Genomic DNA, 12284 nt, shown 5'->3' on the forward strand with positions numbered 1-12284 from the left:
GTAATAGTTGGAAGCTTAGGTTTGTTTCTATCTCTGAACCATTTGCTTTAGCTGTGGGTTAAATTCTAGCTGTTATCTTTCTCTCCTCCTGCATGCAGAAGCAGCATTCTTTTATGTCTGTACTGTGGCCTGCAGCCAGCCCCTTACCAGTTACTCCCACCACATACACTAGTAATCTGAAGAAGACGAGTATATCAGGTATACACTAGAGCAGGCAGACCATGACTCTGATTTATAGACCCCACCTTAGAATTCCCCTTACACAGAGTTTGTGGCATATCATTTCCATTAGTTTCCCTTTTGGATGGATCTGCATCTGAAGAAGTGGGTTTTTTACCCACAAAAGCTTATGCCCAAATAAATCTGTTAGGCTTTAAGGTGTCACCGGACTCCTTGTTGTCCTTTTGGATGGGATTTTCAGGAGTATGCATAGCCCAAAGATAGAATCTGACCCATAATTCTTTAGGTCCATCTACACTAGCCTTTAGGGGGAAAGCGCCCACCATTTCACCGGCATGGTGAAGCTCCATTAGCTATAGTAAGTGTGCGAGTGCTAGCTAGAAAAGGCTCCATCACCCACGAGTGTCTTAACTGCCATGATGCCTAGAACTGTGCTGAACTGGCTGAGATAAATTGGTTGAGATGCTAGAAGCCAGTCTACCCCGTGCTTTAACTATTGCTACCACTGGTGGAGCTCTATAGGATAACAATGGAGTGAATTTTAAGGAGAAAAAGCCTAGACACTCCCCCCAATATGTGTCAGGCTGCAACAAAATCTCAGTTACTTCATAAGTAGTTGCTCATGAGCTTCCCCTCAGGTAGCCTGTGCACTGGCAACATGGGCAGGAGCAGGAGCCTAGATTCAGAGGAGTGAGATCCATCTGAAGCTTACATGGTTTTAAGGCAGAGACAGGCCCAGACCCTAAATACTGCTGAGGACTTGGGCCACAGTGCCTTTGAAATCCACTGGGCTACTTATTCAGTTGTGTTTGGTACCGGGAAGAGAGAAATAGTGCCTGGATTAGGCTCTGGTTATTAACCTTTGGAGGTTAAGGATTAAATTACTGCCAACCCATGGATGATCTGAAAATACATTTATTGTAAACCTCCTAGTTTATTAAACCTGATAACATGGAGGTCCACATAATTTGAAATGTCTTTGTCTCTTGGCCTGAAATTGAATTATTTAGGGAAGCCGTAGGTAGCACCATTAGTGTTATCACTCACCTAGTGATGTCAAGCAAGACACTTAGCCCTATGCTCTCATGGCACATGCCTATATTGATGGAAGGGGGTTGCCTGTCAATGTAGTTAATCCATCTCTCCGAGAGGTGATAGGTGGGTAGATGGAAGAATTCATCCACCAATCTAGCAGCATCTACACCAGGGGTGAGGTCAATCTAACTATGTTGCTCAGGGTGCAAAGTTTTTCACAGCCCTGAGCAATGTAGCTACGTGAAACTAATTTTTAAGTGTAAGTCAGCCCTCAGTTACCACCAGTCACCTAATCAAGGATGTATTTTCATGCCAAATGTGTGTTGCTGAATGCCGTTTCTTCTGTCATCTCTGTGAGCAGGTGCAATAGCCTGTAATAGACCATCTCTTATTGTAACTGAATTGCACTCAATATTAACAACTCAATTATATGTATTTTAAATACATGAATTCATGCTGCTGACTGTTGACTACGTGGCTTATTGCCCATTTCCATAATATTGTGAACTTCTGATTTTTTAACTAGGTTTCCAGTACCCTGTGAGACCTTCCTAAAACTGGGTTTCTACAGGGTAGCCAGTTTTGGGAGTGAGCTGCCCATAAGTTTTAAAGAGAATTTTAGTGGCATGCCCAGTCGTTCTCTCCCAGCATTCTTGACTCAGATTTATTCATAGGGATTTTTTTTAGGGCAGCTCCTCTCTCCCCCACTATCACAGCCACTAGGATTAAGTCAGAAGTTTCATGCTTTCAACCCTGTGCTGAGTGCATTCAACTACACTGCCCCTTCCTTTGCAAAGAAAATCGGTGAGTCAAATCTAGCCTGATCACCTTTGACCCACATTCTGTTCTCAGTTACAGCGGTGTAAATCTGAACTCCATGAAGTTATGCTGGATTTGCACTGGTGTATGTTAGAATATAGATATTCAGGTCTGCCTGTAAAGGCCTATACTTTAAGAACTTAGGTGTATTTTTTATCACTTAGCTAGTTACAGAGGTATAAAAACAAAGAATCACAATTATAGTACGCCTGTGTATGGGCCTTTTTTTTACTAGGATAGTCTGAGGCCTTGTTCTTAGGCTCAGGCCTTTGGCTAAGCAGCAGGGGCAGCCATAAGCTGGGAAGCATATGGTCACATCCTTACATTTCAAACCAGTTATAGTCAAATAAGGTGCTATTGGGCTATTAGGAAGACTATCCTGTCCCGATAGTGCCCATCAACACCAGATAAAGAAACAGTTCTTAAGATGGTTAAAGAAAACTTAGTTTGATAGTAACCTGTCTGGCAAGAAATCACTTATCAATGGTTGTGATATTGTTTCTGTATTTCTGTATGGTTTTATTTTTATGGCCCCCACTCTTTTATTGTTAATTTGTCTGGTTCTTTAATTGTTTCTGTCTGCTGTATAATTAATTTTGCTAGGTGTAACTTAATTAGGGTAGTGGGATGTAATTGGTTAAAAAATATTACAATATGTTAGGATTGGTTAGTTACATTTTAGTAAAATGATTGGTTAAGGTACAGCTGAGAGTATTACTATATAAACTGGGGTCAAACAGGAAGTGGGAGGAAGGGAAATTGGAATCATGGTTGCTAAGGTGGGGAAACGGGAACAGGGACACAGGCAAGGCTCTGTGGCATCAGAGCTGGGAAGGAGGACACAGGGTAAACGCTCTGCGGCATCAGAGATGGAAACGGAACACTGGGGACCTATCGGCATATAGAGATAAGACTGACTGGTGTGAAGGGCTTTGAAATATGCTTGCTTGGAAACTAACCCCAATAAACATCGCATTGTCTGCACTTCGGACTTCTGAGTTTATCCACTGTTAGTCACGGAAAAGGCTTACTAGTGGGAAATAAATGGTATTTTTAAGCTTCCATTAAAAACCAACAATTAAAAAGTGCTTTGAGGAAGCACATGATGGAGTCCCTTTGAATGTGTCCCTAATTATGTTTTCTAGTATAACTGTTATGCTTAGCTACAATTAAAAAAAAAAAACAGCTGGAGAAGAACTGACCTTTCTATGCAGTGGTCACTTATCTGCTGCAGTTAGCACTAATGTCTTTTCCAATAGTCTGTTAAAACGATCCAATAGAGGGTGCTCTTCCCTCTGAATCAGAACTGATGCAGTGACCTATCAGAGTATTAGAGGGACCTGTGTTGTTGGACAGGTGGCTTCTTTCAGATGAGACATAAAACCAAGGACCTGACCATCGGTGGCTATTAAAGAGCCCTTGATACCTTTCATAACGGTGTTAATTCCAGTGTCCTGATTAAATTCCAATTTGGGTATGTCATTACTATCACCCTCCCCTTTCACTTGCTTGGTTTCCTTCATTTCCTGACCCTAAAACCAGTGTGTAGTGTGGTGCTCTGTGTTGTAAATGGCTACTGCTTTCCCTCCAGAGGTGACTGCCTTTTGGTGGTGGGGATGTAGGCTTCGATGTTTGCAAACAGCGCTGTGTGTAAATAATAATACATATTCACAGTCCTAAAAACAGACACAAAGTGCGAGTTTGGATATTAAGATTAATATATTTAATCTTTCTTGTTTGTAAAACAAGACAAATTTGTATATATATAATTTTTTTAATATATATATATATATATCTATTTATTTATTTATATATACTATATACAGACAATAAAAAAGTCTCCTCTCTACTAGGCTGAGAGATTTATGGAGGAATGATATAGGCATGATGGGGAGCTCAAGGAAACTCTCCGTTTCTTAGTAGATAATGGATGGGGACAGCTCCCTGTTGGCCTTCAGGACTGTAATAGGCATCGCCTGCCATGGACTGAACTCTGGCTATTCCACTGTATATTTTGCTACATGGTTCTTGAAAGCCGGAGGCAAGAGGTGCTCTGTCCATATAGTGAGATCCTCCGTTGCTGATGACAATGGCCAAAGGCTGGTTGAAGCTGTGGGCCAGGGAAGGTTATTGCACTAGGTAAAAGACACATGTTAAAAGCACATTGTGCATTTCCATAACTCGTATGGAAAACAAGAGATTTCAAATATATGTGTCTCATATAAAAAAATAGAGATAGGAGGTGATCCATTGGATTGAGATCCCATATCATCTCTTTACACTCTACAAGTGAGTGTGCATCTCCCTTCCGACACCTGCCTTCACTAGCCAATCTAATTTCTCTTTCTTTTAGACTTGGATGCATATGCTGTAAAACACAGCAACACAGAGATTCCACCATGGCCTGTTCTCCTCACGTGCGCATGAGGCGGAGTTGGTGGGGTGATTAGGGTGGATGCAGAAACTTGGGGTTTCCCCTCGACTCTGTTTTGGAGGAGAGGGAGGTGCACTGACACACCAGTTAAGGCGCTCTGATTTGTTAGCAACAGATGCTAGGTTTCAGGGGGTGTTGGGGATGACGGAAAGCAAGTAGGCACCATTTCACCACACGTCTGGAAGAAAAAAAACCCCAAATGCTAAAAACGACTTCTCTTGGCAATCAATCCAGTGGCATAGTAAGAGAGAGTTCCCAGGATCTCCCCCCCTCGATCAGCAGGCAGGTGGGAATGACTGGCTCAAGAGGTGGAGCCCGTGTATCTCCCTTCCAGAACAGCTGTTGAATTCTAACCTTATGCTATAGGTGAAAGCCAGTTGGGTTTATTCTCTGCTGCTCACTCCCTAATGGACATTACCACACCGTCCCACAGGGCTGTGGAGAGAGGGCTGGGACTGAGCCTTCACAGCACTGGAGAGGTGGGTGAAGGAGGTCTACCCATAGCTGCTAGCCCAGCCTGTGGCTTGTTATAACTATGGAACAGGCTGGGTTCCCCAGGTGTTCTGTAACTCAGCTATACACATCCAGCCGAGGAAAAGACACCCTGCTTGGATGTATTAAGTTGTAACCCTGGGATGCTACCTTGCACTAGTTAGTGCCAGTGACTAGAGCAAGTGCGTGCACATCTGCGCTGGCATTCTGATATCTGCTAGGGCAACCCAACTCCCTGCATCAGGTCTATAGGATTCCCCCCACCTTGAGACTACTTCGCTCCCTCTAACGTGGCCTTGGGGACTTTTATATCCTGCTGCTAACTGAGGGCAGCGCTTGTAGTCTGAGGGTCTCTGGAGGCATAAGAGCTGTTTACGTGGCAAGATGCTGGCTTGGATCCAAGCGGACTCAGACCCAAGTGAAGCTGGAGGGTCTCAGCTCAGTTCCTACTTACAGACTGGCCCAGTGCACCATGCTAAAGTAAAAAGTGTCAGCTGTCTGTCCAGGGAAGACCCAGAACCAAATTAGCAGGGGGAGTGAATTGCTACACCTCCCAGGTAAGGTCATTGATAAGACGGCATGGGAGAGCATGCAAAGTGGCTGCCTGGAGCCCACCTACAGGCTGGCAGACAGTTAACTATAGACTTAAATTTCCCCTTCAAACTCCACCAATGCAGCTATTCACTCCACAGAGAACTAAAGAATGTCTTTGCCCCTGCAGCCCTGTTACAAACAGGCCTTCCCTGCGGACACACACTCACTGCAAGAACCACTGACACACAGCTTGGAATACACTGGCTTGTTCGGTTCCGTAGCCAGCTTACTTATTGATCAGCGTCTTCAAGGAGCGGGTGAATGTGCTCATAACAGTCGCAACCGTGGCTGACTGGCGGGACTGCTGCTCCGCCGTCTGGTGGTGACTCAGCGTTCTGGCTGTCGACTCCTCTGCCGCCCTCAGCAAGAAGGTGTAATTCCGCACCACCTCCTCCACCTTGGTCAGCAGCTCCTGGCGCTGGGACTCAGAACGCACGATGTACACTAGCTTCACGAATGTCTCGATGAGGCTGCTCAGCACCTGGAAGCTGCTTGTGATTGCTGAGAGCATGTGCGTCGGGCTCTTGTCCACAGCTGCCACCCTGCGGCAGGAGGCCCTGAATTCTTTGAATTTCAGGGCAAGCTCTTGCTTGTATTTTGCCAGCTGGGAGATGTAGGGTTTGCAGTCCCGAATTTCGGGGCTCACCACGCACTGCCTTAGGATGGTCAGGAGCTCGTTAGTGTCCAGTTGCACTGCCAGAAACCCGTCTGGCAACGCATAGGCATGGCCTCGAAGGGCATGGACCTTAGCCAGGCTCCCCTCAAAGGTGGAGGTCCTTAAGTCTATCTCCTGGGTCTGGCTGTCCTCAGGGCTGCTGCAGGCAGTGGCATCCAGGACCTGAAGGGTCCTGCTCATTACCGGGACCATCTGATTGTCCAGCTTCATGCCTGGCAGGATCTGCATGGGGATGGAATAAGAGAGCTCATCCTTCTCACTTCCATCATCTGCCACGTCGCACTTCCTATAGTAGAAGCAATACCGGATGGAGCAGCACTTCTTGTCCTCCATGTCTTCTTCCGGCAGCTCAGTGTGACTACGGTACATCTCCTCCTGGATGGAGAAAGCCGTCGAGCCCTTCTGGCTCTTCTTCTCCTGTGCTGTTTGAACATAAGATGGGTCATCTGTTCTTGGGGATTCCTGGATCTTGCTCTTAGGCGCAGAGCTATGGGCTCCGGCGTCACCCTCACTCTGCAGGCCTGTCTGCTTGGCTGGATAGGTGTCCTGGTAGATGTCAGAGGAAAGAGATGTTTGGTCAGTCTGGTCTATTTCGCTGACACTGTAGCGGCGCATCAGCTTCTTGTAGTGTGGTGCCCCCATGCACTCTCCACGGGAGGTGCATGTTGTCAAACAAGACATGCCATTCTCTGGATCTGACCGGTAGTCTCTGGACTCTAAGCTTGTGGATCGTATCCGCCTGCTCTTAGAAGGGCTGCTCATGCTTGTAAGTCTACCTGCTTCAGCCTGCTTCTGGTTGTCAGGGGCCTTCTCCCTCCCTCGCCTCTCCAGCTCCGGTGCTGCTATCTGGTTGGGGTGCGGTCTCACCCCCCTGCAGATCCGCTTGCAGTCGCAGCTGCGCCTCTGCTCCCTGGACATCCCTGGGACTTTCTGCACAGGGCTGCTTTTCAGCTGACAGCTGCAGCGCCCAGGCACAGAAGGGTGCAGGTATTCCGGTGGCGGGAGGTCACCTTTGGTCTTTGGCTTGAGCAGCTCTTCCAGGAATTCCAGCTCGTACTGTTTCACTTTCTGCAGCTGGGCCTGCCGCTCGTCCGTCTCCTTCTTCAGCCGCGTTGGGAAGGTGGCGGAAAACAGCTTCCTCAACCTGAAGTGGGCTTTCGGGGCTTTGGGTTTAGCTGGAACGTCAGAGTCCTGCTGGGTCACCTCCAGGACCTTTTCTGCTTTCTTGGAAGGCACGGTGCTAATCTGCAAGCCCTCAGATCTGGACACCAGCTGGATCTGCCCTTTGGGATCCTCGCTGATGCTCTTGGAAGTACCACTGGTGGACGGAGAGTGCAGACTGCTACCCTCTGTTTTTAAGCTTTTGGCACAACTTTCATGCTGCATTTCCTCCCCTTGGCTCGCAGGACCAATGTGTTTCTGGTAGACGGGGTTAGCAGCGTCACCTTTTGCTTTTTGACCTGGCTCCCCACTTGCCGGCTTCCCTCCAGGGTCTCCGCTCACTTTCTGCGGGTAGCTCTTCGAAAGAAAAGTCTTGGGCTGCAGTCTTTCGCCACCCACAGGGGAGGAATGGAAAGCATCACCCCTACTGCCATGAGGCTCTTTCGGGCTCAGAGAGGCTTTGCCTTGCGGCTGTGGTTGGCAGTCGCACAAGGTCTCCACAGCTGGCTGACTCCCTTTAAATTTTAAATGCTTGCTACTGGAAGGCACACAGCTGCCACTCCCACTGGCTTGCTTGTCTGCTTGAGGACTAGCCACCACGGCTGCCACTTGGGCAGGGGAGCCTTTGCTGCTTACCACTTGCTGCAGAGCAGCTGAAATGGTCACTCCGCCCTTAGGATCCAGGGTTAGTTTAGGGCTCAGCCGGACCTCTTTGGGCATCTTCTCCCGTAGATCCTGCACCTGGTCCCTGCTCAAGGCAGCCGCAGTGTGCAGTGACACTTCAAAGGCTGCTTTTGAGTGGCTGGGGCCTTTGCATTCGGAGCCCGGCATTGTCACGCCCCTGTTCTTCTGCTCATTCAGCTGCGGTGAGCGCACTGGCTGGACAGCCAAGGTGTAACTCTGCTCTCTGTGCTGCTGCTCCTGCTTAATCCTGCCGCAAGCGAGGCTGGGGGGCTGGTTAGAGAAAGCTGGCTTCAGGGAAGGGCCTGGCTCCTGGCGCCCCAGAAGGTATGGCGAGGTGAGGACGGCTTGGGCAGCACAGCTCTGGATTCGGAAGGGAAGGTCCTTCCTGGCGAGCAGCTTTTCTTTGTTGATGTGCTGGGCCAGGAAGTAGGCGGCGTTCTGGTGCTGCTTCATGGCCGAGACCATCTCTGAGACATCGGTTAGCTCTGAGGAGTTGGTTTCGTGGCCGGAGTCCAAGGAGGACTCGGGCGTGATGGCAGCCAGAACAATCAGACCTGAGAAAACACAAGAGGAACATGGGGACGTTATCCTCAGGTCTCATCACTGCTTGGAGGAGACAGCAACGCAGAGGGGTAGGAGAGTCCCAGAGATCACAGTACCCACTGGAGGAAAGAGAATTTCAGCAGAGAAACCTCAGCTCCCTCCTCCCACCACCTCCAGGAGAAGCACAGCTGGGGGCTTGGAGAGATCTTGACTGGCTCACCTGCTCTGGGCAATGCCTCTGTGAGTGAATGGGAATTATGTCCAGGTAAGTCTAACTGAGACTGATTGCCAGCTTCACTCTGGCTTGCTGACTTAATTCAACAAGAGCATTTAACCTGGAAAGAGGCCCTGGGAACAGTTCCAGCACTAGGAACAGTAGAGCAATGGGGAGTCGTCTGGTGCAATCAGGGAAACCTGGCAGTAACAATGCTGCTGGAGCGCGGAGGGGGACTTGTGAGAATTGAGGGACGTCAGTATTGCCGCCCATGCCCAGCAGGCCTTAGTGCGTTCACCATTTACTCAGCCTGAAGGAATCCAACTGATAACACATTTGCACTTAAAAGGGCAACCTGGCCAAGGTGGCTTACAGCTGCAGAATCTACCAGGGCAGGATAACCCTGTGAACGCCCAGGGCCAAATGTCTGACGTCAGCGGGGTTACGCCAGGGATGAGTTTGTCCCACAGCGTTGATCTGATGGCTCATCACTATCATTACTAATCTGCGCACATCAATCACATAGAGAGGCATGCTTTGGCTCTGCTTTGCCCAAAGGCAAAAGAGCTGCCTCGGGAGAGGTTGACTGAATGGTTTGTGCTTGGGAAAGGAGGGGGCCGTTGATTTCCAAAGCAGTTGCACTCTCACGTCCCATGCACAAGGGGAAGCTTCCCAGAAACAGGTGCAGGCACAGGTGCCAACTTTCCCAAGTGCCGGGGGGTGCTCGACCCCGGTTCTGTCCCAAGCCCTGTCCCCACTCCACCCCTTCCCCCAAGGCCCCGCCCCGGCTCTTCCCACCCAGTTCTGCCCCCCTTCCCTCCCTCCCAGGCTCCTGCCTGCCACGATCAGCTGTTTTGTGGTATGCTTGAGATTGGGAGGGGGAGGCACTGATTCGTGGGGCCCACCGCCGGGTGGGAGGCACTGGGGGTTGGGGGGGAGCTGACAGGTGCTGCTGAGCATCCACCATTTTTCTCCGTGGGTGCTCCAGTCCCGGAGCACCCCCGGAGTCGGTGTCTACGGGTGCAGGGTAATCAGGATATTACTGCATACTGCCAGCTGGGATTTCCTTCCCTTCTTCATTATGAACAGTGAAGATGCTGCAGTGTACTGGAGACTGATGGTGTCATCTCTACAGGACACCCTGTTTCTGACATCAGCCTTGGGTGCGAGGGAAATGGGTGAGGGCGTCTCAGGGAACTGATACAGGGTTATGGAGTCTTTCATTTCTAGGTGGCTGGTTCAAATTCACTGGAGACTGAAAGTCATTACCATCTGACAACTATTTGCTGGCTTGTGTGAAATCAATGTGGTCCCAGTCCAGTTCACAGTGGACAGGTGTCCCCATCACAACTGACACTGATTGCTGCTCTGAGGGAGCAGATGTGCTGCAAAGACTGAATTCTCCTTCCAGCCTGAGAGTGCATCTAGGGAGGGGAGCTCTGGACCCATGCTGGGCCTGCTTTGTGCACAGGCAGAGCTCTCAACCCAGCCCCTTTCTCAATTCCCTGGGGGAAGGGAGGGCAGCAGTGCTGCCTTAGCTGCCACACTGTGCGGCCAGCAGCAGATCCAGCAGCTTCTTCCAGTGGAACATCATGCTGAGTTTCTTTGAGGGGCTCTCAATGCATGTTGGAGTATTGGCCATTTGGGCAGCATCCACTGGCTGTGCTGTTGTTGGTGACAGAGGTCATAGATCAGAGAGTCACTGAGACCACCACCAACCCTGCATTGTCTGGAGAGAATTCCCTAAGTTTGCTTGTAATCTTTCCAGCAGCGTGAAGAACCTACAGCTCTTACCCCACTTCCCCCTCCTCCGTGGCTGTCTCAGCAGCACCACGGAGGGTACATCACAGAGAGAGGGGTGCCAGGATTGGGGGACCCCTCACAGCCCAGGGCACAGCCTGCATGTCGGAGCTCTGCTCTGCAGGGCTTTCTTGTGCCCCAGCCTGCATGGCTTTTGGGGTGCAGGCAGCTGGGTGGATCCCAGCTGCAGGGAGGAAGCACTCCAGCCATGGGGACTGCTGTTGCTCTCCAGTTCAGACAGGAGGATTCCATCCTCCAGCCCCCCAAAAGCTTTCCAGCACCTGCCTGTCTGTTCCCCCTCTGCACTAGTTCCAGGATGGGGCTCTCGCTAAGGCCTGTGCTTCCAGAATCCCCTCCAAATACGAATCAAAGCTTAGACAGAGGAAGGAGAGAGAGGCAAGGATGAGAGGAGAGAGAAAGGGAGGGGGAGACTCACCCCCAGATGGTACATGGAAGCACAAAAGCTCTGCCTACTCCACTACCTGCTGTCTGTTGTGGCTGGGGGTGCGGACAATCCTCCGAAGCAGCCAGGGCTTCCAGAGCCTGCAGGGTGGACACCAGGGCATCATCCAGCTCCTGGGCGTGGTCTCGGACTGTCCGCGTTTGCACGCTGTCTATCAGCGTCACGGGGATCTCATCGTACAGGATGCCGCAGAGGTGCCGGCCCTGCTCCTGGCTCTGCGTGGCAGCCCTGCGCTTGGGGTCATCCTCATCAGAGCTATTATCTCGAAAACCCGGAGGCGGGGCAGCGATAGCGGGGAGCAGGGCAGTGGTCTCGTCCTCTTCCTCATCGCTCCCCGGAGGCGGGAGGGACATCAAGTCCACTATGTTGTCATGGGAGCTGCCAGGCTTGCCACCTTTCCGAGAGGCCAGCCGGCTCTTGAGTTTGGCTTTGCAGGAGTTACAGTAGAAGTGCATGGCATCGTTCCTCATGTGGTTGTCCATGGTGTTGGCCCTTGCCCTACTTGCCTGGTGGTCCCGGTCAAGGCCATCCGGGTTGTACTCATTGGCAACACCGTCATAGCCTTGGCCGGAGCTTTTGGAAGTGGGGTCGGATTTGGTCCTGGGCCTGGTTTCCTCAAAGAAGATCAGGTTTTCATTGATGTCTGTCCTGTTTTCTCGCTGCTTCCTCTGCTCCCGCATGTGCAGGTAACAAAAGCTGACGAGCTCCGAGTCCGACCCCTTGCGAACTCGAGAGCTGGGTTCCCTGGGGCTGGAGGCAGCGCCACCCAAGAACCCGCTCTCTTTCTTTCCCGAGTGCCCCACTGCAGCCGGCCGGTGGATGTTGTGCGCGTTGATGTAATCTAAACCAAAATAACAATTATCATGTTAGAGCAGCGCCCATGAGAAGGAAGGGACAGTCAGGAAATCTATCCTACACTGTAGGGAGCCACCAATACTCACCTGCCTCCTGCTAGTCTACCTATTGCATTAAAATCATTGGGACATCACAGTTGGCATGAACATGCAACAGCACAAAGGGCACAATCTATGGGGACACAGCTACTTGTTCTCCTCCAACACACCCACTTCCCAGCCCAGCTAAGCCAAGCCTAGCCCTCCCTTGCAGTATGCCAAGAGCTTTTACCAGCTCGGCTGATATGCTCTCCAGCAACGCACCTGGTGCATTCCCCAACTCAGCTACCGCAGTC

The 12284-nt window shown here is 50.4% G+C and overlaps 1 protein-coding gene across 3 annotated transcripts in view; it reads right to left on the reverse strand.

Moving 5' to 3' along the window:
* Nucleotides 1–3864: 3864 nt before the first annotated feature.
* FRMPD3 (FERM and PDZ domain containing 3) overlaps nucleotides 3865–12284 on the reverse strand; it is a 151436-nt gene continuing 143016 nt past the window's right edge. For all 3 annotated transcript variants that reach the window (XM_024197919.3, XM_026653026.2, XM_029911859.1), the window contains 2 exons: nucleotides 11115–11936; nucleotides 3865–8629 (listed from right to left, as the gene is read on the reverse strand). In XM_024197919.3, the coding sequence (XP_024053687.2) occupies nucleotides 5781–8629; nucleotides 11115–11936 (3671 nt within the window). In that variant the 3' untranslated portion in view covers nucleotides 3865–5780. The remainder of the gene's footprint in view (nucleotides 8630–11114; nucleotides 11937–12284) is intronic.

Source organism: Terrapene carolina, unplaced genomic scaffold (genome assembly GCF_002925995.2).
Source record: "Terrapene carolina triunguis isolate 2854851 unplaced genomic scaffold, T_m_triunguis-2.0 Scaffold131, whole genome shotgun sequence".
In the NCBI taxonomy this organism is placed as follows: domain Eukaryota; kingdom Metazoa; phylum Chordata; order Testudines; family Emydidae; genus Terrapene; species Terrapene triunguis.